General features: G+C 50.3%; 1 protein-coding gene across 1 annotated transcript in view; it reads left to right on the top strand.

Moving 5' to 3' along the window:
- COBL (cordon-bleu WH2 repeat protein) overlaps positions 1-27,699 on the top strand; it is a 143,988-nt gene that overhangs the window by 59,300 nt on the left and 56,989 nt on the right. The window contains exons 4-5 of the mRNA XM_038562613.1: positions 105-333; positions 6,623-6,720. Coding sequence (XP_038418541.1) covers positions 105-333; positions 6,623-6,720 — 327 coding nt within the window. The remainder of the gene's footprint in view (positions 1-104; positions 334-6,622; positions 6,721-27,699) is intronic.

Below are 27,699 nucleotides of genomic sequence, written 5' to 3'. Positions count from 1 at the left end.
GCTGGGGCTGCTTGCCTTAGTCAGCCCCAGCACACAGGCAGAGGGTGGAAGCCGCGTGACAACACACACTTAACGGAGCTCCTTCGTCCGGGGTGTTCTTCCAGAAATCTGTGCGCTTGGTAGTGAATTACCTACGAACGCAAAAGGCCGTTGTGCGTGTGAGCCCCGAGGTGCCGCTCCAGAACATTCTCCCAGTCATCTGTGCAAAGTGCGAAGTCAGCCCGGAGCACGTGGTCCTCCTCAGGGACAACATTGCTGGGGAGGAGCTGGAGCTTTCCAAGTCTCTCAATGAGCTGGGGATAAAGGAACTCTACGCCTGGGACAATAAACGAGGTGAGGCCACCTGACGTCTCTAACACCTGCCAGGTAAGGGCATGTGTGGGAAGCACACGCCCACCGCCCCTGAGCACCCCAGGTGCCAGGTGGAGACCTGCACCTGAATGTTCAGGCGACCCCAATTTTCTCCAAAGCACAGCTGAAGTCACAGAAAATAAATTGGGTCTGTTCCTGTTCCCCTCAATTATAACTATGCCCCTTCCCACCGCCCTCATCCTGAGCATGGCCTGAGCATGGCCTGAGCATGACCCCATCTCCTGTGAGCTCCCTCGAGGTAAATAAAAAGTAGTTCTCTAACAGAACCACTCAGAAGGCGCACGTGAACCATCTCCTCTTGCATTTTATTCCATTACCAGTAAATGCCCCCAAGTCTCAAACATCGCTCATCATCAAAACCGGTGGCAAAGGGGGCACCTGGGTCACTTGGTCAGTGAAGCAACTGAGTTCTCTCTCTGTCTCAAATAAATAAAACCTTTTTTTTTTTTTAAGATTTTATGTATTTATTCATGAGAGAGGCAGAGTCACAGGCAGAGGGAGAAGCAGGCTCCACGCAGGGAGCCCGATGTGGGACTCGATCCCGGGACCCCAGGGTCACACCCTGAGCCAAAGGCAGACGCTCAACTGCTGAGCCACCCAGGTGCCCCAATAAGATCTTTATTTAAAACAAAACAAAACAAAAACCCCATGGCAAAACACACTTTGCAGTTTTTCTAAAACTGCTCGAAATTCGAGTTCGTGATGTGGTGAGTCCCTGAACCCAGCCCGCGATGCCACCTGGAGCTTCCTCACCATCACTGCCAGAGACATCTCACTCTTTGAGTTTGGTACTTGACCCGAGGGCCCAGAACCACCGGGCAGGGGTCGGTGTTGGCACAGAGGCGGATGCGCGTGTGAGCAGAGTTCCCTGATTAACACCCAGGGCGGACTGTATGCCAGCAGCTGTGAAGCCAAAATAAATAAATGAGTGAGTGAATGAAAAAAAAAAAAAAGACTGTTCCTTGACCTTAGCATTATTAAAATGAACTTCATAAAAGGGTCTTATGTTCATGAGGTTCATTCGGTATCTTTAGCCTTTTATTTATTCCAAAAATACTGAGTAAATTGGGTTGTGGAAATATATCCCATTCTTTCATGTTTTCCTACAGTTTGTTTCAGATTCTTCCAAGAAAATCTGTTTTCCTGATTACCGGTTTTATTGCAAAATCAATGATCATAATGGAACCTCTTCTCCTCCCTCAAATCTTCTAGATGCTTTGGACCCCAGGTCTCATTTGACATTCCAGAAAGGGTTTTATCTCAATCACGTAGAAAATGCATAGACCATCTATTCCTTAAAAAAAAAAAAAAAAAAAAAAATAGTGCTCTGACATTTGAGAGCAGGGCGTCTTGTGCTTTCTGCAGCATCTTTTTAAAACCCAGACGAGATTATTCCCAGCATCTGCTACACGGGCCTGGATATACTGGGTACGTCTATCTGGTTATATCAGCCCTATTTAAATTTGGTTTCTGTGCCTCTTTGGAAACACAGCTTTCATTTGGCAAGATAAAAAAAGAAAAGAAAAACTGTCCCACACAAGTATGCGGAGAAGTCTTACACAAACAGCTATTTCTGTTCTAGGTCGATAATCAGCTACATCTTGGAAGGTAGATGTAGAACCTATTATTACCTGGAGAGAGACCTAGAAAACTGGCCGCCCCGTGAAGGAGGGGATCCCAGCAAGCTCACACTGGTCCAGGACACGGAGCGAGGTGTTCAAGGGCGGGCACCTCTGTAGGCCTACGGCTCCCGCTTCCTGTCCCCATGCAGAGTCGGATTTGGAAGTCCTTCACTTGGGGGCATAGCTGTACCCAAGCCCTGAGTGCCCTTCTTCACTGCCTTGGGCGTCTTCTGAGGGCCCCTCCCCTCTGGGACCCCAGCATCTTCCCTGGAAAATAAAGGAGCAGCAGCCAGCTTGGTGGGTGAGCTGCTCCAGCCCGTGGCCAGCCCCCTTTTCCTCGGGATCATACTGTGCCATGTGCCGTGCTGGCTGCAAAGTATTTGATCATCATCCCTGCCAAAGGCCTTTAGCCAAATGCCTGTATCCCTACCGGCAGTCCAGCATTTGAGAAGAAAGGAGAACATTCCAGAAGATGCCTGTAGGGAGCCCTCTCCTTGGGTCCCCTCCCCAGCCAGCAGCTGCTCCGGTGGACAGGGGCCATGGGGGCCATGGCCGGGGGAGGCATGTTGCTAGGCAGGGGCTGGCCTCCTCTGGAATTCCTGGCCGTGGCAGCTTGAAATGACACAAGTCTCTGCTGCCACCTGCTTCCTCCGGAGGGCTTAGCAGCCTGGCAGCTGGCAGCTGGAGATCCCGGGCCTGCTTGGCTCCTGGCCTGTCCTGCAGGGACACAGACAACCGCCTTCCTTGCAAGGCTCCTGGGGGGGCCGCGGCCATGGCCAGGTGCTGCTGCAGGTGGGGAGCTGGGTCTCACTGTCTCGTTACCTGCTTCTTCCAGTTCTTCTGACCAAAACTCAGTCGGAGCCTTCCCTGAGCTGTCAAGGTACAGTGAGCCGGGTCCCACCCGGCCGGGCTTTGCATGGCTCTGACTAGGACAGTGCATGGAAGTGCCACTGGTGTGCCTTGCACCACGTCGGGGGCGTCTTATTGGCTGACATGAGGCTTTGGCTTGGTTTCTCGGCTCCCGGGTTGCCTGAGAGGAGAATGTCCCTTGCGTGCGGATTTGCAGTGTGGTTCCAATTGCTGGGAAATGAAGGAGGGTGTTGTAGAAAAGGAGCCCTTTGGGAGCACAGGACTTCAGGGCGGGGCCAAAGGGGCACATGCAGAGTACACGCGGTCTTCCTTTCTACCTGTGCTCACCTGTGCTCACCTGCCCTCGAGGTCCATTCCGTGTGCTGCAGAATCGGGGGCCGCACCGATTGTGAAACGTAATCTTCTCTGTCACAGACGAGTATGCCCATGATCAGTCCCGCTTTTGTATTTACTCCGACAGTATACCCTTTACATACATACATATGTGTGGTTACGTGTACACGTGCACATATGTGTGATATATACACTTACACATATATTGGAATTTATGGGAACTTTTTGGACTAAACACACACACAGCCTCCAAAAAGTTCATTAAAATCCCAGTGAGTATTTGTCTTTCACATAAAAAAGTTTCAAGAAACAGAACTGGGCACCGGCCTGGAACAGGAGACTGTGCATGTTGCATCTGACCGAGGTCCTCGTTGCTTACGGACCCCGTCATACCATCTGCTGCCAACAGAACGGCTGTCTTTTTTTTAATATATATATATATATAAGATTTTATTTATTTATTCTTGAGAGAGAGAGGCAGAGACACAGGCAGAGGGAGAAGCAGGCTCCATGAAGGGAGCCCGACGTGGGACTCAATCTCGAGTCTCCAGGATCGCGCCCTGGGCCAAAGGCAGGCGCCAAACCTCTGAGCCACCGGGGCTGCCCCAGAACGGCTGTCTTTTAAGAAGCACCATGAGTGGCATTTGTTAGGAGCAGAAAAGTCATATATATGAAGCCTTCTTCAGTTTGGATCGGTTTGATGTGGGGCAAGGAGCGGACGGAGAACAGCAGAGTCTGCCAAAGACCCCAATGTACCCGGGCTCAGGCTGGTCCCAGAGCTCAGCAGCTTGCCGTGGGGAGGAAGCCCACGTTGCACACTTGGAAAATGCAGGCCCGAGTCTGCTCCAGTGCTTCCTTGCTTGTGACCACGCTCGGGCCCCTGACCGGCTCTGACCTTCCACTGGCTCATCTGGAAAAGTGCACAGTTCGGATTAGCTGGTCTCCGGGGCCCCTGCCCCCCGTCCTGTGCCCCCTGTACTGTGCAGTTCTTTATTATTCTCCGAGTCACATTCGTCCTCAACACAGTGTGTGCATTTTCAGGGACGGAGCACGTCTGCCCCTAAACTCAGATGACTGTTGAACTTTCAGTAAATCAGGGTCAACTGAAAGAAAACAGGCTTCGTACTCAGGTGGTCATGTGTTTGGAGCCGTGGATTCTGGGCCTAGGCGTACGTCCGCCCCGCCTGGCTGTGTGTCCGTGGCCAGTGACTGCTCTGATGCATGGCAAGCACCTTGCTTGACGGCGACACTGAGGAACACTGGGTGCTCTTGCTCTGCCCTCAGGCCGGGCCTCCTGCAGCGTCTCCGAGTCCTCACGGGCGGCACCTGTCACTACAGAACCGCCAGTCCCTCGCCCCTCCGTGCAACACCTTCTGCTTGAGGCCCCTGCTGCCTCCAGAGAGCCGCAGCCTGCGGCCACACAGGGGGGTACCTCTCAGGCCCCGCAGGGTGGCTCTGGGGCCAGGCCTGCCCTTGGGCCTCCAGCCCCCTGGGCTTGGCGACCATCCTCTGTTGCTGTTCAGGGAGAGAAAGAGGCTCGATTCTGGGACAGTTTTCTGATCAGTCTGTCGTTTCTGTGGTTCATGTAACCGCCTGTGCGCCAGTGCCCCACCCTCTTGTCCACCTGGGGTGCTGTGATGACAGGCGTCTTACTACATCCATGTCACCCGTCCCTCCGTCCTGGAAACGTGACCGGTTATAAATACACACACTCGTGTATGCCGCCGTTCACCACATGCAACTTTACCCTGTGGCATAGTTTATATTAATCTTCGTGGCTTTGAGCCTCGCGTGCAGGATTTCAGCGTGATTGGCCTTGAAATCCGTGTGCACATGTGTGCGTGCAGGGATGCATGCTTCGTGATTGGAGCCTCCCCGCTCCCTGGCCTGGATGCCGCGTGATGTGGAGGGCGCCCTGGTCTGCGGGAGCCGCCTGCACGTAACCCGGAGCCCAGGCCCCCTGCTGAGAGCTGAGCCTTTGCCACTGACACGATGACTTGCGTGAATGGAGCTGTTTGGCTTTTACCTTGTTGGGGACACAGTAGCCATAGCAATGCCTTGACTGCTAACACGCTAACGTGTGTGTTCTCTAACTGGAGCCTGAAATCCTAGGCCAACAGATACGGAAGGTCACTGGTGGGCACATTGTCCGGGTTGGAAGTTGCGTGGTACAGTCCCAGTCCGGCTCCTTCCTCCTTCCACCGGTAGATTGGCGACCTGGCCCTGCAGCAGCTGGCGGTGGGCTGGGGAAGCTCGATGCTTGGACAATTCCCCTGTCGCCGTCCCTGTGTGCCCTGGAAGAGGAGAACCGGGGGCTGGAGTGGCCGTGGCGTGTCAGCAGGCCCGTGGTGTGCAGGACGGTGGGCACTTACCTGATTCAGCCCCACCGCCTGACGAGCGGGGGCTTCGGTGGCTCCAGCTGGGGCACCAGGGGGCTCCTTCCAGCTGGGAACGTCTCATGAGGATGAAACAGCAAGAGAGAGAGAGAAGAGTGATGCTCTGGAGCTCAAGAATCCCAGAACAAAAAAAAATTTAAATAAATAAAATAAAATAAAATAAAATAAAATAAAATAAAATAAAAGAATCCCAGAACAATCGATGAAGGAAGAATGGGCCCCCTTGAGAACGTGACCGAGGAGAACATTGCGGTTGAGCCCGAGGAAGGCGGATCTGGAAACGTGAATGTCGAGGGTCACGCGTGATTATTTCGACACCACCCGGGGGAACCCTCGCTGCCGTTCCATGTTCCGGAGATGAGTGGGGTTCCCCGAGCCGGAAAGCTGTGGGTTTATTTTATTTAGTCCGTGTTTCCGCCTCGCTCCTAATTCCTAAAGCAGATGTTTTACACAGACATCCGGGTCCCCAGGGCCACGTGTGGCTCCCGGGCACTGGGAATGTGGCCGGTCCAAGCCCAGTTGTGCTGCGTGACCTGCACCCTGCGTTTGGAAGACTCGGTTCCCAAACGAATTTAAAACATCTTGTCAATAATTTTCCCATGGGTTGTATGATGCGATGATCATATTTTAGGTCTGTTGGATTACGTGGAACACATGACGAAGGCTGCACCTGCAAGGAGTGTGAAGCCACATGTCTGGCTCACTTTCTTTTTCTGGGGGGTGGTACTGCCCCAGGACTTTGTGGTGTGACTGTTTTTTCATCACATACAGGGTTCCATCCCACCCAGAGAACGATGCCACCCAAATCCCTGGGCATCCTAAGAACTTGTAGTGATTTCACCAATGAGACCGGAGGCTTCGAGGTGGCTTGAAACGCTCCGAAAAAAAAAAAAAGAAAAGCTTGGTGTTTTCACTGCCTTATAAAAACTACAAGTTTAAGAGCAGAGCAATTTGTTGAGATTTTTAAGGAGCTCTTTAACCTCGTTTCAGATGCTGATAATAGACCTTTTTTTTTTTTTCCTTCCCCAGAAACCTTTAGAAAATCGTCACTTGGCAATGATGAGACAGATAAAGAAAAGAAAAAGTTTCTGGGATTCTTCAAAGTTAATAAGAGGAGCAGCAGTAAGGTAATGGATGAAACACACGTATGATTCTGCACGATGTCCACACAGATCCCTGGGGTGTTTTGGAATCTTCTAAATATTCTGGGGGGACATGAATTCCTTCGGGCAAAAAGCGCTTGTCCACGTGCACTAAGGAGGCCGACACGCCTCCTCGCTGGATCCCTAGGGCAGGGTGGCAGGGGTGTATTTGCCGGCGGGACCGAAGCCACGAGCTTCTCTGCCTGCGCGGGGCCCCTGGCGTGAAGCTGCGGCTTGGAACCCCGCGGTTTGGTGGACGAGTGGACGAGCGTGCGCGGGGCAGCTGTGAGTGCAGAGCACAGTCCATGTTCCTACCAGTGAAACACCCTCGGAGCTTGTCTGGCACCCGAAGCCCCGCGGAGGAGCTCTTGGGCCTCTCGGGGGAGAAGAGCGCACTTGTTGAACGGGTCCCCTGCTAGTAACGTTTAGGCGGCCTTTGGGGTCTCCAGTAGTTTGGAATGTGCTGTGTGATGAGTTGATTTTATTGATCGATCATCTTGGTCTTCGTTCAATAGGTCTTTTTTTTTAAGATTTTATTTATTTATTCATGAGAGACACAGAGAGAGAGAGAGGCAGAGACACAGGCGGAGGGAGAAGCAGGACTCGATCCCGGGACCCCAGGATCAGGCCCTGGGCTGAAGGCAGGTGCTAAACCGCTGAGCCACCAGGGATCCCCGAGACCAAGGGTTTTTACGGTCCCTTCTGACATCCCCAAACCATAAACGCCTTCCCACTACCAAGAAAAGAAATTGCTCCTGCACCGACTATATTTGGCCACAGGTATATTTTGCTAGTGTCGGGTATTTTCCCCTTCACTTGCAAAACGACTAAGCCTTCCCGGCCTGCGGAAGCTCCGATGCCGGCAGCTCGGTTTGGCGGGCCCACCTGTGCGCAGGTGAGAGCGGGAGGGAGCGCGGCCTGGCCTGGCCACGGCAGGGGGCACCTGAGCGCCTGTGCACCGGCCGCACCTCTCATCTCCCGGCCTCTCCGAGGCTGATGGGAGGACTCAGGCCCCTTTGCTGGGGAGGATGGGGAGTGCAAGGCAGTACAGCTCTTAGGGTCGGGGCTTAGATCCGGGGGTCAGACTGGAGCCCCGGGGTTTGCCCCCAGCCAAGGCTCATGGTGCGCCCCAGCCCTGGAAGCCAAGGTCCTGGCTTTCTCCACACGGCCTGATGCTGGGATTTTGGTTTGTGAATCTCCTTTTACTGTGATAGGTTATATCATCGCCTTTCCACGGGTCCTTTGAAAGTCTGCTCATCATGTTTCTCTTAAGATCCTTGGCATTGGGGATCCCTGGGCGGCTCAGCAGTTTAGCACCTGCCTTTGACCCGGGGCGTGATCCTGGAGTCTCGGGATCGAGTCCCACATCGGGCTCCCTGCATGGAGCCTGCTTCTCCCTCTGCCTGTGTCTCTGCCTCTCTCTCTCTCTCTCTCTCTGTGTGTGTGTGTGTGTGTGTGTCTCATGAATACATAAAATCTTAAAAAAAAAAAAATCCTTGGCATTTTCTTCTCCCCATCCTGGCTTCCCACCCCGTACTCTCCTCTCTCTCCTCTAGGTCCCCCTCTCTCTCCTCCCTCTTCCTCCTCCTCTCCCCTCCCTCCCTTCAAAGACAGATTCACTCTTTTGCATTTGAATCTCCCTTCACTCTATACATGTTGGGTTTCCTGGTTCCTGAGATTCGGGAGGTCCAGTTTGCAAGGACAGGTTCCCCGCTGTCTGCCTTGACCCCGAAGGTCCCAGTTGGTGGTGAAACCTACCATTTCCTCACCCCAAGATCACAAGAGTCCTCTTGTGTCTTCCTCTTTCTGGGACACAAAACTGCCAGCAAAGCCAGTTTATTAAAAAAAAAAAAATCAAGAAATATTTTTGTTTTAAGCAAAATAAGATTGCCTGTGGTGTGGGAGACTAGAGACTCTCTCCCTCCCCGAGGGTCCGTGAAGAGAGGCCACAGGTCCAACCACGGGAGGACCCTGGAAATGAATAGGCCACAGGCTGCAGGGACTCCCGTCTGGCTGCCCCAGCTCCCTCTCAGCCAGCGGGGCTGATTTTTCCTCCCTAATGCGTGTCCTCTCGTCCTCCCGCTTATTTTACGTTGCCTTAGACTTCTTTTCTTTGGGCAGATCCTCACCAGATTATTTGGCGTTTGGGGCACTGACTTCTTTATTCCCTGTTTCTTTTCCCTCCGTGGTGTGAAATGCCATGCTAAGTGCAGCTTCAGTTAGTCTTCTGGAAGCCTAGCCAGGGGCACTGCCCACCTCATTTTGCAGGTGAAGGAAGGAGGGCTGCACACCCCTGAGCTGCCGCGTCTTTTCCAGAACCCTGACTCTTCCTTGCGTGGTCACACCGTCCATGCCTGACTCGTCCAGGACGCCACTTTTCTTCATTAATACGGAGAGGGTTTGCAGGAAATCATCATTTCAATGGTTTCTAGAATGTCGTGAGGCCAGATAGTCTACAAATGTCTCAAGAGGACAAAACACTAATGGGGAAATAGCAAGGCAATCCAGCTAACGTGGGTCTTTATAACATCTCCTTAAAGCAAAAAAAATGTATTCATCTGTGTGTGTGTGTGTGTGTGTGTGTGTGTGTGTATAAAATCTCAACATAAGATACACTTAAGGAATATCATTTTGGCTGAGGTAGATGTCTTTCCTTCTTTTAAAACTTCCTATTTTACTGTTTTTAAAACATGATAATTCTGTACGATTTTAAGATTATTTATTCTGAAAAAGTGCCTAAGAATCACCCTAGGATGTAGCCTAACAATGGGATTCTTGGGTCATCTCCCCAAAGATGCTCATTTTGGTGGGGGGAGTCAGGTTGGCACCCCGGAGCCAGCGTACCTTTCTGTTGCACTGGTGGCCAGCTCGCTTGAATGATGAAGTGAGATGCCATTATCACTTATCGTCTGTGGACGGACAGCAAGACACTTGGTGAATTATTTCTGTACGTGCTCAGTCGATGAGCAGTGAGATGGTAAACTGAATGTAAAACTCAGAAGTCTCCCCACACCGGTTAGTTAGTTGGTTTTCCGAGCAAATTCCTTCCGCCCAGATCCACAAAAGTACTGTTTTTCATATCGCATGTTCTCTAAGCTTAAAGATGGACTTTTCTAGGCAAAAAAGACAAGAGACGGACATGCCCGTGGAGCATGGGTTCCCGGACTGGTTTTCAGTGAGCCCTTGGGTCACGGGCTTCTGGGTTCCTGCACCGAGGGCCGTGGCCGTGGCCTCCCACATCCAGGCCAGGGTCCGCGGTGACTCTTTGTCTGGACCGACCTCGCCGCGGAGCTGACGTGTGTGTCTGTGTTGCAGGCCGAGCGGACCGCGCAGGCCGGGGTGGACAGCGATGAGGACGCCTCGCAGTCCGCTTTGGGAAGGGGCTCGAACGTGAGTACTAACCCTGCAGGTGCTTCTTGCTAACCGGTGGGCTTCTCACTGCTTCACGGGCCTTCTAGAAAACGGGAGTGTAGATGCGTGTAGCTGTTTGGTTTTTGTATGTTCAGTCCAGACCGAGGCACGAGGCTGCGGAGGGCTGCCCGTTAACGCGCCCATGCTAGTTTGGAAGATGTGGGGTGTTCGATTTCCTGCTTATCTGTACCGTCTACGCGGTCAGGAGGTCCTTGGTTAGATGAACTGAATTTATGCCCTCTGGAATCGCCTCCCCACCTTCAGGAGCAGCTGATGGTTTGGGGGCCACACGGACCTCTTTTCCATCATGAATCTACCAGTTCCTGAACTCCCTAACTATACTTCGAAGGATCTTCCTTTCTCCTTTCCCTTCCCTTCCCTTCCCTTCCCTTCTCCTTCCTTCCTTCCTTCCTTCCTTCCTTCCTTCCTTCCTTCCTTCCTTCCTTCCTTCCTCCCCTTCCCTTTTCTTTCTACAGAGCATGGGTGTTTGAGCAGCAGGGGACGGGCAGAGGGAAAGGGAGAGAGAATCTTAAGCAGTCTCCATGCTTCGTACGGAGCCTGACACAGGCTCGATCCCACGACCCTGAGATCATGACCTGAGCTGAAATCAGGAGTCGGATGCTTAACAGACTGAGCCACCCAGGGACCCCATAAGGATTTTTTAAAACTACCTGTGTCCCATATTTCCAAGCTGGCATGTAAAACCTCTCTTCACAATTTTAAATATTTGAAGGAAAATAGTTCATAGCATCTTAAAAATATTGACATTTAAAGTGTAGCTAAAAAGTTTGAATATCATAACTTAAAAATTATATGGGTAGACTCTTCTGTAGCCATAAGAAATTTTGCATTATTATTCTTTTTCTTGATTTCACATTCCTACCAGTCATCAGGCACTGTTTTATTCTATTTAATATATATTTTATACTTAAAAGTCTTTTATAAATGTTTGATGTAAAATGTGATCTAAGATAAAAATGTCTATTTAAATTAGATTTTTAAAATTTCATGTGATCCTAAAGCTGTAAAGTAGGAAAACATTCTAGTAGATTAAGTTCTTATTACAGCTGCAAATACATAAAAATGGTATAAATATATGATGACCGCTGATACATACTTGTTGAGCATGAAAAATTAATTTTTGAAAAAGATACCACCTTTTAATAGGATGAAGGGTTTTTTTTTCATTTATTTCATAGATCCATTAATGACTATAATTTATGGATGAAACTAGATAAGCTTCCACATTAATTTTGTGACTCTTTTAATTTATACTAAGCTTGGAGAACATCTTATGTGAACAAGTTCATGAGGATGGGAAAGTTCTGTTACCTTTCAGGTCCCTGCATCCCTTCTGGTTACTCACAGAGTCCTGTACCATGAAAATGACTTGAATGCCCTTCTCTCTGTATCTGATTAGGTTCTCTTTCAAATCTATCAGTAGCGAAGATTTGAAAGCCATTTGTCTTGTAAGGGATTTGCCACTCATTCACACTGAAGTTACTTCTGGAAAGTTTAAGAAATAACTTAACCAACATTTAACAACAAATAACAGTTGTACTCTTGACTTAGAGACACTTTCTTTTTTAAAAGATTAATTTACTTATTTTAGAGAGAGAGAAAGAGAGCATGCCAGCAGGGGGAAGGGCAGAGGGAGAGAGAGACTCTCAAGCAGCCTCTCCGCTGAACCCAGAGCCTGGCATGGGGCTCAGCCCCAGGACATTGAGATCATGACCTGAGCAAAAATCCAGAGTCAAATGCTCAACCAACTGAGCCACCCAGGTGCCCTTTTTAAAAAAATAAAATAAAATCAAATAATAGTAATGTTTAAAACATCTTTCTTAAAGAAACAAGTACAATAGAAATGGATGTAGAAATCAAATATACGTGAAAGAATTTTTTAGCTTATGAAGCATTCTATATATATCCATAAATAAATATTACAATTTGATATAATTACTGAATTGTTTTCTAGTTAACATTTTAAAAAGTAAAAATGACTGATTGGACATCCTACTCTTGTTTTTATCCTTGTTATGTTTCTCAGTAGTCTCAACTTAGAATTCACAGCAACTAATTTTACTGGCATGCTGATGGGGGCTAAGGAATGGCAAAGCTGACCAGTTTTTTTTTTTTTTCTTCTGTTGAGATGTAATTGACATATGTAGCATGATATTATTTATAGGCGCCCAACATACTGATCTGATATAGGTGTATGTTGTAAAATGACCAGAATGTTCAGTTTAATGTCCTCACTCCCCAGGCACTTTCTAAGCCTAATATATTATCCGTAGGTTCGAGGAAGTTGAAATATTGTCAGCATTCACTCACATTGGCCAATATAGTGTTTTTTAATGAAATTAAAAACAAATCTTATCTCAAACTTTATTTTTTAATCTTTATTTACACATTTGACCAAATTTTATACAGATTTCTAAGTTTTTTTTTTTTTTTATTGGAGTTCAATTTGCCAACATATAGCATAACACCCAGTGCTCATCCCATCAGGTGCCCCCCTCAGGGCCCATCACCCAGTCCCCCCATTCCCCGCCCACCTCCCTTTCTACCACCCCTTGTTTGTTTCCAGAGTTAGGAGTCTCTCATGTTCTGTCTCCCTTTCTGATATTTCCCACTCATTTTTTCTCCTTTCCCCTTTATTCCCTTTCACTATTTTTTATATTTATCTCAAACTTTAAATCTCTTTTTCTTAAGGTCTTAGGATTATAGATTTAGCTAATTCAGTTTATGGAGAATGTCTGCCCTATAAACTCAATAGCAAAACAAGCCTTTTTTTTTTTTTAACAAGCCTTTTTTTAAAAGATTTTATTTATTCATTCATGAAAGACACAGAGAGAGAGGCAGAGACCCAGGCAGAGGGAGAAGCAGGCTCCATGCAGAGAATCCAATGTGGGACTCAATCCTGGGACCCCAGGATCATGCTCTGAGCTGAAGGCAGACGCTCAACCTCTGAGCCACTCAGGTGTCCCTCAAAATAAGCCATTATTGCCCAACTATAAAGCCAAATCAAATTTAATTTTGGTTAAAAAAGTCAAGTTATACTTTTAAATTTAAGTAAGTGTATTATTATGTGTCTGCATGACGGTTCTCTCACTTCTGAATCTAACAGGAGCTGTGTTGAGATGCTCCGATTCCTTACGCATCATTTTAAAAACATATGAGTTTAGGGGCACCTGGGTGGCTTAGTCAATGAAGCGTCTGACACTTGGTTCTTGCTCAGGTCATGATTTCAGGGTTGTAAGATCGAGCCCCATGTTGGGCTCCAGGCTCAGCGCGGAGTCTGCTTGAGGTTCTCTCTCCCCTGCCTTCTCCCCCACACATTCACTCTGCCTCTCTCAAATAAGTAAATAAAATCTTTTAAAAAATGAATTTAATGCCCCAAATTTAATGCTACATTTCCCTTTTAATGGCCACATTTTAATGCTCTGTGAAAAATCACCTCTCAACTGTCAAGACAACCAAATCTTATTGGTTCCCAATCTGAAGGATTTCACATGTGGTAGGAGCTAAGGTCGTACCTGACCCGGGTACAGCAGCTCATCCACAGAAATGTTTATAGTTCTTACCTCTTTTCAAATGACCCTGAGTAAAATTATTTAATGATTTTTTTTAAAAAAATCTCTTCTTTACTTGTATAATCTTAATCAAGTCTTTATGTGCCATGACCACATCCACTATGCCGTTTGCTTTGCTATAAAACAGACTGAAATCAACTGAGAATGATTTGAAATGTCCATTGACTCATTAGTCTGCAGTTGTAGTTTCAATTTGGGCCACAAATTATGGGAAAAATGCCTTTTCCTATTTCGTGTACTCTAGAGGCTACATGTGTGTTTGAGTGGGGAATCTATTTAATACACTAAAGGGCTTGGCTGCTCAGACCTCATTGTTTACTACAATGTGCCAGGTATTAATAACTTTTTCTACAGCAACGAATGGCAGCCTAAAATTTGTAGTGGGCATTGCTAATTGTGTGAATATTTTTGTCTCAATGCTGCATAAGAAAACATACCCATGACATAGGTAAATAGATATAGCCTAGGCAAAAACTTTATGGAAATATCCAGAGCATTTATAAGGAAAATTATGAAATACCACAAAGACACACAAAAGTAGAATTGTACATGTGGAAGACATGCCATGTTCTTAGATGTGAAGAGTCAACATTATTATGTGGACCGGGTTTTGCTGTAGAACTAAATACATTAGGTATAAAGTTTACTTGGAAAAACAAACAAGCAATAACTAGCCAGGAAAACTCTGAAAGACAAGGAGGATGGATAAACCTAAGTGGTTTTAAAATAGCTCCTAAAGCCTCTGTAATTCAGCCTCTGTTGTACTGACCACAAATAGCTCAATGGAACCGAATAGAAATCCCAGAGCCAGCTGAAGACTAAAACTGATATACAATGTAGGCTACACGTCAAATCGGTGGAAGGAAATAAACGTATTTATACAGGAATCGGAGATCATTGACTAGCCCTACAGAGAAAGATAAAATCATATACAATCATAAATACTAGGATAAAAAAATGAACAGAAATATGAATGTAAAAAATCAAAATCATGCAAGTACCAGCAGAAAACAGGAGTGAATTCATCCATAAATTGAGCATACGGCATACTTTGCAAAATTACTGGTGAATTTGACTTTGAGGGAAAAAAAAAATTCTTGAATGACAAAACAGAGATGGAGGGAGAGAATACGATAAGCAAAGTAAAAATCCAAGTGACAAATGTGGGAGGGGGGCTTTTGGAAATAGAAAAGCAATGACAACCATCAATAAGTGAGATCATAGGGCATTTGTCTTTCTCTGACTTTACCTTACTTAGTGCCATACCCTCTGGGGTCCATCCACATGGATGTGGATGTGGAAATCTTGCAAGATTTCCTTCTTTTTGATGACTAATATTCCATGTGTACGTATAGCACAGCTTTTCTATCCATTCAGTTATACGCCGAATCTAAAAAAGAAACAGAATCAAATAAAAGACCAACAGAAACAGACTCATAAATACAGAGAACAAAGTGGTGGTTGTCAGAGGGGAGGGGGCGGGGGGGATGGGTGAGGTAGGTGGAGGCGATTAAGACATACAGGCTTCTGGTCACAACGATGAAAAGTACAGCATTGTGGTAACAGTGAATACGACGCTACGCTTGTCGTGGTGAGCACTGAATAATATATAGAGTTGTCGACTCACAGCGTCGTAGACCTGACACTAATACAATATCGTGCATCTACTTTAATTAGAAAAAGGAAAGAAAAAAAGAAAGATGACATCCTGACCAATATAAAAATAGAAAGTTCACAGAAAAAGAAATGTAAGTGGTGCATAAATAAATGAAAAAGTACTCCAACTCGCTCATAATGAGACAGAGAAGTTAAACCCCCAGTGAGCTTCCACTTGTCGCTCATTCTGTGGTCTGTCTGCCTCTGTACCACGGAAGCTGTCAAAGGAGGAAGAGCACGATATACTGATATGGAGTGATTTCCAGGGTGAAATTTTTTTCATTTTTTAAATGAATGGTGATTTTTACTGGAAACCAAAGCTAATAGATGAAGCTGCCCTTGCAGCGGGTAGATTAATTACTGGCCTCCGGAGAAGAGTTGACTGGGCTTGAAGCCATAGGGCAGGACAGCACTTAATAAAATAATGGTGGCAGATGGAGACAGTGGCCAGCGCGTGCCAGCCTGTGCCAGGCCGGTGCTTCCTTCTGTGATCACATTCCGTCCTCCTCCACCTGCTGGCCTCCCGAGGCCAAATGGTTGACCAGATCGGGACACTTGCTTATGTTTGCTGAAGTATTTTACGTTCAGTTTTTTTTTTTTTTTAGAAGATTCTGTTTATTTATTAGAGACAGAGACAGAGCACGTGAGCAAGCGTGAGTAGAGGGCAGAGGCAGAGGAAGAAGCAGACACCCTGCTGAGCGGGGAGCCCGATGTGGGGCTCGACCCCAGGACCCCAAGATTATGACCTGAACCAAAGACACACGCTTCACTGACTGAGCCCCCCAGGTGCCCCTCATGTTCATATTTTTTATGTCCCTTATATCTTACTTATGTGTGATATTGTGCTCGCGCTCTCAAGCGCGTTGTGTTGGTGACGGAACTTTTCTCATGAGCCCTCTGCTCTTGTTTTGATGAATTTCCCCCAAGCCAGTGATGTGTAGCTGCGCACCCTGGCCTTGGGGTGTGAGAGCAAGACTTGCAGTCCCACACAGCAGAGGGGACCCTTCTGGCCCCACGTTTCCCGTCTGTATAGTGGGTACAACAGGACCTTACCCTGCAGAACCTGCAGTTACAGAGCTCACCTAACACGCTGGGAAGCGTTCCGAAATGTGAGTAAACTTGTTCAGAGCTTTGTTAGAAAGTCTGCAGATACTACTATTGCTTATTCTTTCCTTGAGAAAATAGGAGTGGTTCCCCATAAGAGTCTGAAGAGAATAGATGTGCATTAAAAAAAATATACCTTTTAAAAAAAAGATTTGTTTCTTTGAGAGAGCACGTGCACAAAGAGGGAGAGGCAGAGAATCTCCAGCAGCTCCGTGCTCAGCATGGTGCCCAGGGCAGGGTTTGACCCTATGACCCTGAGATCATGACCTGAGCTGAAATCAAGAGCTGGCCGCGCCACCCACTGAGCCCCCCAGGTGCCCCTAAAAGAAAATATCCTAATGGGGATGGCCAAGGATTTCAGATCTTCCCTGGAAAGGTAGTTAATTTGAGGTAAACGATAGTTTAGTCAAAGAATCATCTTCGTTTTCTTAATTGCAGCGTCCTTGAATCAGTAAATATAATCCAAATTTATATTGGATAAATATAACGTCAAGTGGTTTTCCTGGGATTTTGCATTTTTCTGGGAAACCCTCCCTTCCGTATCTAGGGAGCACACCCAGTCCCCTCATGTGTCACCTTTGGACCCGAGACACCACGAGGGGACGTTGTCCGCCACCACCGATGTGATTTATGGTGAAGGGACATGGCTCCCGGGGCTCTGTCTCCATCCCCTGTCCTGTCCCTAAGTCACGCAGCAGCGATGGGTCACGCTCATTGATGGAAGGAGGTTCCTGAGTTGATTTGTAGTTCCCTGCACAAAAACACCACATCGGTCCCGTAAAGTGAACAGTGCTCTGCGGAAGGAGAAAAGTGAGCCCAGTGCTCATCCTGGTTGTGTTTCCAGCTGTGGGCTGCTGGGCGAGTCATCAAACGAACAGTGGTAACTGACCTTTCATGAGCCCCTTGCCTTTGTTGAGAGAAAAGAAAGAAAGAAAGAAGAAAGAAAGAAAGAAAGAAAGAAAGAAAGAAAGAAAGAAAGAAAGAAAGAAAGAAAGAGGGCAGCCCCAGTGGCGCAGTGGTTTGGCGCCGCCTGCAGCCCAGGGCGTGATCCTGGAGACCCTGGATCGAGTCCCACATCAGGCTCTCTGCATGATGCCTGCTTCTTCCTCTGCCTGTGTCTCTGCCTCTCCTTCTCTCTGTCTCTATGAATAAATAAATAAAAATCTTTAAAAAAAAAAAAAGAAAGAAAGAAAGAAAGGAAGGAAGGAAGGAAGGAAGGAAGGAAGGAAAAGAAGGAAGGAAAGAAAGGAAGAGAAAAAAGAAAAAAACACCTGCCAGATTCCATAAATTTGACCAAGGTAGAGTCTATCCAGGTGAGCCACCTCAGATGCCATCGCACTGTGGGTGGTTACCAAGGAGTTAGAAAGTCTTTTAGTGGCTGATTTTTAAAAATCACTATCTCGATTTAAAAAAGCAAAACCAAATAAAAAACAAAGCTACAGCTACCTTGGGCCCTTTTCCCGCTTACTCCGTTACAAGGCAGGCAGGGAAATCCCATGTCCTGGTAGCGCTGGCTTCTCAGGGACGAAGTGGCTTCCACCTCAAAGCCCTGTGCAGTTTGGGGGGGTCCCCACGGAGCTGCCCCGCCCGACGGGTGCACTGCAGCAGCCAGGCCTGCCCTGGGAGCCCAGACATTCATGGGGACGCCCACCAGCACACCAGCTCTTTAGGACGTCACAAAAAACTAAGCTAAAAGCAAATTGCCTAATTTCAGCTGCCCTGAGTCCGGGTTCTCAGGGATGCGTCCTTGCAGGGCCCCCCCCCCCCCCGCCGCCCCCCTCCCCCCGTCCCATCCCTCTGGGGCAGGAAGACGGAGCGGACTCCGGGGAGGCTGTGCTGAGTCCCTGCCGCCACGAGGGGTCAGCGTCTCCCCGCGGGCTGGGCCTGCAGAAGCTCCCCTTCCCTGTGTTTGCAACGTCCCGGAGGAAGCTGTGTCCCGAGGAGGCCGAGGCACGCGTTTGTGACGTGGAGCCCCTGTGGGGTGGACGCCAGTGTGAGGAGCGGCCTGCGTGGCTGCGAGCCTCCCTACAGCCCTTTGTGTTCGGGATTAGGGGACACCCGGCATGGGGCGAGTTGTAGAAGTGGGATGGGGACTCCCCGCTCGGCTCCTTGGGACTTGGGGGGTTTCCTTGAGCCTTTCTTCCTTCTTTTTCTTCTTTCTTTAGTCTTTGCTTTCGCTTGTCGTTCTTTTTTCGTCTTCTCTTCGTCTTCTTCTTCGTTCTTCTTTTCCTTCGCTCCTTCGTCTTTCCTTCTTCTTCCTTCCTTCTTCTTTCTTCTTCTTCTTCTTTCTTTCTTTCTTTTCTTTCTTCTTAGATTTTATTTATTTGCAAGAGAGAGCGAGCATGCGTGGGTGTGCAGAGTGTGAGCGTGCTGGGGGGTCAGAGGGTGGGCGAGGGGGAGAGTGTTAAGCAGGTGCCACAGCCAGTGTGGAGCCCGACACAGGACCCTGAGGTCAGGACCTGAGCCGAAATCCAGCGTGGGGCCCTCCGCCGCCTGAGCCCCGGCCCCGAGCATGTGATTCTCAGAGGGGAAAGGGCACAGCTGAAGGTGACAGGCGGCGCCTGATGCCAGCCCTCGGTTCTCAGACTGAAAAGAAGAAACACAAGTTCCTCACCTTTCAGCTGCAGGTGTATTGCTTGTAGGGTGAGCGCTGGAAGATGTCCCCGTGTGCCTTCTGTGCCCAAGGAACATGGGGCTGCCCCCTGGCTCCTGTCTGCATCGTCCCCCGCGCTCCCTGCCCCCTGACGGCCCGGCGGCCTGCAGCGGGTGGCTCGCACATTGCTCCTGAAGCCCGGCCAGGCCAGTGCAGGTGCAGGGAAGGCGGCTCCCGGCCCTTGGCATCCGTCCCCTCCTGGCAGGTGGCAGCTCCGTGCTCAGGGGGCCGGGCCTGCGCCCTCCGTGACCCCGAGCCGTCCACAGGGACCCTGCACTCTGGGGCCACCAGGTCCCTGGTCACGGAGGAACAGACGCCACCTTCTGTTAAATGAGCTTCATTCCTGGGCCGCCCTTGGCCTCCGAGCTGCACGCCTTTCTCTTCCAGCTTGTTCGGGGCCTCGCTGGGCCTGTGGGCGGGGGCGGAGCCACCACGTGCCAGTCCCCCCCTCCTGCCACTGTCGGGGACCTGCCCCCCCCAGGCCCGCGCCTAGGACGTCTCTGCAGGGCCACCTTCTTGATTTTTCCATCATAACTTCCCCCACCTCTATCTGGGTTCCTTCCTTTTCTTCCCGGGAAGCTGTCCCTGCTGGCCTGGACTCACAGTGAGCAGGGCTACTGCCTGGCGCTGCCTTCCCCTGCCCTCCTCCGCCCTCCTCCGCCCTCCCTGCTCCCCAACCACTGGCCTCCCCCCTCCCCGTCCCTCCCCCTGTCCTCCCCTTTCTTCCCCCTCCCCCTCCCATGCAGTCCCCTCCCCATCCCTGGCCCCCCCAACCCCCTCCCTCCCCTCCCCTCCCCTCCTTGGGCTTGGGCTCTGATCCTTCAACAGGAAGCACACTGCGAGGGGCTCTCCTTTGGGAAATTTTTCAGCGTGGTCCCGATCTGTAGAGAGTCACAGCGTAGAGTCAGGTGCCGTCCGCCCACAGCTAACCACTGTTCACAGGGAGCCACGCTTGCTTCCTACCGTCCTGTGAACTGCTAAGAAGCACAACAAACACAGATGAAGCTGCCTCCGTAAGCGCCTGACATAGCCCGCGCCCTCCTTCCTTCCTTCCCGGAGGGTCGTCACCCCTCTGAGGGTTTTGTGTTTTAATGAAGGTAGCGAGTGGGTGTCTGTCCAGACACCACACATGGTAGTTTTACATTATTTAGCGCTCGACGGAATGATTTTTTTAAAGTCTGCATCTTGATTCACAGAATTAGCATAGTTTATGTTGAGAAAAAGTAGGGAAGGGGAGGGAGGAGAAAGGGGAGGAGGGAGGGAGGGAGGGAGGAGGGGGAGGGAGGAGGTCAAGAAGGCACAAGGAAGAGGAGAGGCCTCCCTGAACTAACCTCAAGGCGCCATCCTCTCCGCCCGCCCCAGGCCCCAGCCCCTTGCTGGGCAGATGGTGGTGGAGGCGCTGCCCTGGGAGATGGGACCACAGGACCACAGGACCCTGGGGGACAGAGGACAGCCAGCCCCGCCTTCCGGAAAGACCCAGGAGAGGGCCGAGGGCCCCCTGCCTGGCCTGCTCACACCCCCGGGGCAAGGACGTCCTTGCGGGGCCTGCGGCTTGGAGCCTTGTGAGCTAGCAGGGGCCAGGGCAGCTGAGGACCGAGACTCCCCCAGCCCGGGCCCAGGGGTGGAGTCCAAGAGCTGAGGGCCGCTGCTGTGGAACAGGTCACGGGACAGGCCTGACCCCCGGGGCCCAGGGCGGGTGTTCGCAGCCGTGACCGTGGAGGGGGCCTGCAGCGGGCCCGGGGTCCTGCCAGACACCCTTGAGGCCCAGCCAGGGAGCCAGGCTCTGACTTGGGGGGCGCTGGCGCCTGGGCTTAGGGGTTGGGGTGTGTTTCAGCATCTCCTCTAACGCCTCTTGCATCTTCGTGACCTGGTTGTAGTGTCTATGGATTAAAAATCATGACTGTTTAAGCTCGGGGGTGGTTTGTCACGTGATCGTGTGACGCGTGAGCAGAAGTGGCTCCTCTAAACCCAGCCGTTGAAAGCACCGAGCAGGTGGCAGAAGCACCGGCCGCGGGTGGGCCGTGGGTGAGCGAGCGGGAGGCCACCCCAGGCACACGCGCCCCGAGCGCCCCAGGACCCGCCGCGAGCCAAGTGCACGCCCGGCCCTTGGGTCTCTCTCTGCTCCTGAGGAAAGAAGCCCGGGCCCCGAGTCAGCTGGGACATTGCCCCACTAATTCATGGGGTATGATTGCTTGTCACTTTGGTGTAGGGCCTTCGGCGACCTCTCGACTGAGACATTTAGGGACGGCTGCACATGGCAGGTCACCTGCCACCGACCCCGACGGCCTGCCCTTTCCATCCTCACGTCGTCTCAACTGGTCATGGAAGGGACACTTGGAACTCTTGGGGCTTAAATCTCTTTTTTAGAAACTGGCATATTTACCCCGGCTTCTTTCCCGTCAGTAATCCCCCGACCCCGAGGAGGGCGGGGAGGACTCCAGAGGCGACAGGACTTCCTCCGCCGGGCACCTGGTTTCCAGCCTGCGGTGCCCAGAACAGAGGGGACCGTGGGCGTCCCGGGCACGGGAGCTCGGCCCCATTGCGGGCCTGTGCAGACGAAGACCTTCCCGACCAGAGGTGGCAAAAGCCTGGGCGGGAGGGCAGCCGACAAGCGACATCTGTAGAGATCTTGGTGGCCCGTCGCACAGGCCACAGACCTGGGACGTAAATGATGCATTTGGGTTGAAGACCGTTGCGATCAGAGTCCATGGTGGTCCACGTGGGGAGGCCCGGGGGGTCTTGTGGGCCGTGAGTCAGCAGCCCCACAGGGGTGGTGTTCCCGTGTGTGCACTGCAGGCCACATCCTTCCCAGACCTTGGGCTCTGCGGACGGATCGTCAGATGGGCGCTGGGAGGAGCCACTCCGCAGACCCAAGCCCGGCGCCAGGGCCTCTGGGCCCTGAGGCAGCAACACTCTTTCCCATGAAAAAGCTGTTGAGCCTCTGGCCCCGATGAAGGGGGGAGACTGGCGCCCTAACCTCTGCAGTTTCATGCTGGGGAAGATAGAGCGCGCTCCAGAAACTCAGTGCCCCTTGGCCTCTTGCCTGTGCCCCGGGTTTTGACCTGCAAAACAGGAATCCCCTGATGACCTACCTCTGAGACTTGTTAGAAGCATCTCCCGGGCTAATATGTGGAAAATTAATGCCTCCCCATGTTTGCTGCTACTGGGGACACCTGGAGTTTAGAGGGCCTCCTCCTCCGGGTTCCCTCCGCCCTCGGCAGGTGTCAGCTCTGATGCCCTTCCGGGGAGCGCAATGGTGCCGCTCTGTCGAGGACAGGCCTCATGTTCTTTGCAGTGTGGCGTTTTCCCTGGACCACTTGGATGATAATCGTATTTTGGATACTGATTTTTTTTTTTGGCAGCGTTCATGCACGCAATGGGGGAGGGATGGAGGGAGAGGGAGAGAGAGAATCCGAAGCAAACTCTGCGCCCGGTGCAGGGGCCCAAGTGGGGCTCGATCTCACAGCCTTGAGATCATGCCCATGATCTCATGATCTGACCCAAGGATCGTGAGATGGTAAGAGATGTGCATTGGATCATGAGCTGACGCAAGAGTCGGATGCTGAACCGACTGAGTCACCCAGGCGCCCCTTGGACCCTGAATTTTGTGGCCGCTCTCTTGTACAACACGGTAGCTGAAGACAGAAGTGATGATGAACGTGCAGATGAGGACTGAGTGCTTTTGAACAATGCTTTGGAGCGTTAGCTCAACCCAGAGAGCCGAGGTAGGACCACAGCTGTGCTTCCTGCTGCTGCTGCTTCTTCTTCTTTTTTTTTTTAAGATTTCATTTATTTATTCATGAGAGACACAGGCAGAGGGAGAAGCAGGCTCCCTGCAGGGGAGCCCGACGTGGTACTCGATCCCAGGTCTCCAAGATCAGGCCCTGGGCCCAAGACAGATGCTGGACCACTGAGCCACCTGAGCTGCCCTGTGCTTTCTGTTTCTTAAAAAAAAAAAAAAAAAAAAAATCGCCCGCTTTCCTCGAGGCTTCCTTCACCACAAGAGAAATGTCCTCAGTTTGATTTCCTCCACCCGGCGACTCAGTCACTTGCAGGTACAGAGGAGCCTCCCTGATGTGATACGAGTATAAAACACGGTCCGATGTCACGCACAGAGATTTGTTCTCACCTTGCCTCTGCGTCTGCATCACAGGGTGGCGTCGTCTCAGTCTGCCTTCAGATGAGCTCCCGGTGGGTGTGCGGCCCGGGTTCTCATTCCCTTGCCTCATGCAGCCCGTGGCATTAACCCTACGCTCGCCAGCCAGTCCCTGTGAGAGGCCCTATTTGGTTTGGGGGAATGCACTTGTCTTAAGTGCTCCACGTGTGAGATCTTACTCCTGACGAGCCACAGTTAAACTAACCGTCCCAGGTAGCTCAGAACACACCACCGTGGAGATGGTAAGAGATGTGCATGCATGTTTGAAAGGGGAACCCTTGCTTGCCTCGCCACTAGGGTTTCATGAATTATGTGACTAGCATTTCCGAAGGGATGCTTGAGTTTCCTGAGTTGAAATCACCCATCAGACCCCAGCAAGCATCTCACGCGTACACATCCTGCGGGTTTACGTCTTCCGCCCACAGTTCTCTGCTGGCGTCCTCCCCGGAGTCCTCCCCGTGAGCCTCCCATGTAGCAGGTCCCCTGGCTCTAGCCCTCCAAATGCGTTGTACGTATGGCTTACGTTTTGACTTTCCCTCTGCATAGCCCGCCAAGCCTCCATACCTGGCCTGTGTCTCCTCTCTGACACGGGGCTTGCTGGGCTCGGGGCTCATCTCCCAGATCCCTGAGCTGTGGCACGCTCTCCACCAGGATGGCGACCTCCTTGAGCATAGGCAGCGTGTATTAAACATCTTGATCTACACGGGCTTATTTCCTTTTCGTTCACGAGCTTTTCAGAAAGTTCTGGCTTCCTAAACTTGCCAGTATTAAAGCTGCCTGTCACAAGGAAGCAGCACGTTCCATGCGTTCTCGTGTCTGCAAACAGCCCTTGCTCCTGAGACGGTCCTACAGCAAAAGCCTCGGAGGACCACGGCTCACTCCCAGGGCCTTCGCTGAGCCTCATTAAGAGAAAATCGAATACGACCAGTGGGGGTGCTCATGGTTAGCTCCTTTTACGAAGACATCCTGCCTGCAGAGAAATGTCCCAGAATTGCTCTGATGCTTTTAACCGTCAGGCAGCTTAGGGGACCCAGTATTTTGCTGGCGGAAATATCGATCCCCACTAAATAGCTTCTGCAGCTTTTCCTCTAAAGAAGTGCCATCCCTCAGGCATTCACGGAGGACCGTGGCCAAGAGAATGGCCATTTCCCATCACCTCACATAACAGAAACTGGATCCATACGTTCCGACGCCCCGCCCTTCACGGGGATTGGTTGGGGTGAACTTGACACGCTTTGTCCCTCCTGGGGTCGTTTACTCCAGACGGACTCCAGAGTCCCAGGCACCCAACGCCCACCACCCTCTGCTCTGGCCGAGGGGTTCAGCTAAGGGCATGTCTGTTGGGGTGGCCGTGCCCCGAAGGTAAGAGAAAGACAGAGAGCACCGTCCTGGGAAGGGAACTTTGCCCCACCCGTTGCCCAGGATGGTGCTGGAATGGGAACACAAATATTCTCTCCTTTCTGGCCAGAGCGTAGGAGGAGCTCTGCCCTGAGTGTGGGCCGGCCAGCCAGGCGGATCCCCTGAGTGTGGCGGGACAGCGGGGTCTCTGTGCCCTTCTGCTGGCTGGGGTCAACCTCATACATGGTCCCGCTCTGGATTCTGCATGAGCCTGGAAGGAAAGACGACGGAGATAGCAGGTCTGGCTGCACCTTCTCTCTCCCTCATCCCTCGACACGGCGTTAACAACAGAAGGGTCATGGCAAAGCCTTTCCAAGGGGGCAGTCTGGTGTGCAGAGACGGGAGCCCGGCTGCTGGACCCCATTTAACTCCGCTGCCAGGCAGCAGGGCCATCCTGAGCAGCTCAGTTGTCTCCTCCCCATTAACACCCCAGGATCGCGCCATCCTAAGAGCATCTGCTCTAGCTCAGGAGAGGTGAGGCCGATAGGATTGCCAGCAGCTGTTTAACTACACCCACTGGAACTGAAATGCTCTCCTTAATCTTTGAGCAGGAACCGCGTCCAGATTCCTCACTAGCCACGTCAAAAGATCCGCTCACATTGTCGGGAGATGTGATCACTCGATTGTTCTCAGAGGGTAGAGTCGGTTTGCAAGAATGGATGGATTTGAGGAATGGGAACAAAAATGACTCCCCAGCCTTCCTTTTTTGAGGCGATCTCTCTTGAACAGGAAACTGGCAGTTACAGGTTGACCATGTGTGTCTCGCCTAGAAGCACCTGAGCAGAGTTCCCCGCGTTCTTTGCACGTGGATGAACGATCCCCCGTTGGGGGACACCACGCTGTGGTTGTAAAACTCTTCGTGCAGACGCACAGGAGATCGCACACAAAGGAAAACACAGCCATCTGGGCTTGCTTGAGAAGAACAGGACTTACCTTGAGTCTTGCTCAAGACTGACCTCTGGGTGAGTAGGTGCGGTGGACTCCACTGTCGCTGTGGGGAAGCCCAGCCCTCCCAGAGCCTGGGTCACGGTGCGTGGAGCCCTCAGGCTGGGACAGCTAGAGATGCCCTCGGCTATAGGGTGTGGACCCCACCCAGGGCCTCGTGCCCACATTCACATCCTGATGGGCGAGGGCGGAGCTCATTCTGGAGGCCAAGTCAAGGGCATCCACTGGCCACCTGGAAGCTCGGGGCTGCTCTGACACTGGAGCTCCCTGGTGAGCCCGGCAGTGGGGGTGTCCCTGCATCCCCCTCGGGGGAAGTCCTGGCGGCTGGTTGGAATGTGTGCAGATCCTACCGTCCCAGCCAACAGTGCAGCACCCTAGGGTCACAACGACAATCAGATACAAGGCGAATAGGCTGAGATGAGGAGGAGATCGCCAACAAACAGCTATTAATCTTACTTTACAATAATTAGAGATCAATAGCAGAATCACTCATCACAGCGTTGGTATTTATTTATTTATTTATTTTGGTATTATTTTTTCACAGCATTGGTTTTGAGTGGACACTCAGATCCTGAAATCATGAGTTTCCTTCTTGCTTTATTCTTCTCCCAGATGTGCGTGTGAGATAGGATTACATTATCCTTTTACATTGAATATAAGGAATGAGTGTCGGTGGTGTTGTGAATGCACAGGGTTTTAACATGGTCTCCGATCTGACCTCCTCGAGCTGACAGCCGCTGGTCTGGTGGAGCTTACACCCCACAGTATGAAGTCCCTGAAGGGTGCTTTTACTTTGTTCCTTTTCCTCTCCATTATCCATGGCCTTTTCCTTAATGGTTTATTGGGCTGAACTCACAGGAGAAAACTCCCTGAAAAATAAGATTGTAATAGCTAAGATATGGATTTCAGTGCCAACCATTAAGGAAGAGCATGACTCATTCCCCTACAAGAAAGGACTTGATACTTAAATATATATATATTGACCCATCTGGACCAGAACAGGAAACCAAATCCCTCTAGCAGGGAAGCCATGGTCTGCCCCTCATGGAACTTTACTTTGTAGCAGGAGAAAAGCCCCCAAACAGGAATAAGACATGCACCAGGTTATGTTGACTCTGAGCTGTATAGATTATCCTGGTTTTTCCATTTTATTTAATACAGATGAGAAAGCATTTTAAAGGATGTTTGACTTAATAGTGTTTTCTTCCCAAATGATTATTTGGATTGTTTTTTATATTCTATATACAAATTCCAGAAGTGGGGAAAGAAGGAAGGTAAGAGTTAACCCACTTGCCATATATGGCTTTTATTATGTTGAGGTACGTGCCCTTTGTACCCACTTTGTTGACAGTATTTATCATAAATGGGAGTTGACATTTGTGAAACGCCTTTTCTGGATCTACTGAAATGATCATATGACTTTTGTCCTTCATCTTGTTGATGTGGGGCATCATATAGACTGATTTGCCTTTTATCCCTGGAAGAAATCCCACCTGGTCATGGTGTGTGATCCTGTTAATGTGTTGTTGAATTCAGTTTGCTAATGTTTTGTTGAGGGTTTTTGCACCTGTGTTCATCATACTCAGTGGTGAAACAGCTGAAAGACTTTCCTCTAAGGTCAGGAATGAGATAAGGATGTCCCCCTCACCACTTTTATTCAACACAGTACTGGAAGTCCCAACCATAGCAATTTGGCAAGGAAGAGAGAGAAAAAGCATTCAAATTGGAAAGGAAGAAGTAAAACTGTCACTATTTGCAGATTACATGATTTTCTACGAAGACCCTAAAGATGCCATCAAAAAAGCTGTCAGGACTAATAAATCAATACAGTAAGGTTACAGGATACAAAATCAATATGCAGAAGTTGGTTGCATTTCCATACACTAATAAAAAACCATCAGGAGGAGAAATAAAGAAAACAGTCTCATTTGCAATTCCATCAAAAAGAATAAAATAGCTAGGAATACATTCAACCAAGGAGGTGAAAGACCTACATGTTGAAAATTGTAAGACATTAATAAAAGAAATTGAAGAAGACACAAATAGAT

This window comes from Canis lupus, chromosome 18 (genome assembly GCF_011100685.1).
Source record: "Canis lupus familiaris isolate Mischka breed German Shepherd chromosome 18, alternate assembly UU_Cfam_GSD_1.0, whole genome shotgun sequence".
Lineage (NCBI taxonomy): Eukaryota > Metazoa > Chordata > Mammalia > Carnivora > Canidae > Canis > Canis lupus.
Note: the sequence above shows the minus strand (reverse complement) of the source record. Positions and strands in the feature narration are given on the sequence as shown.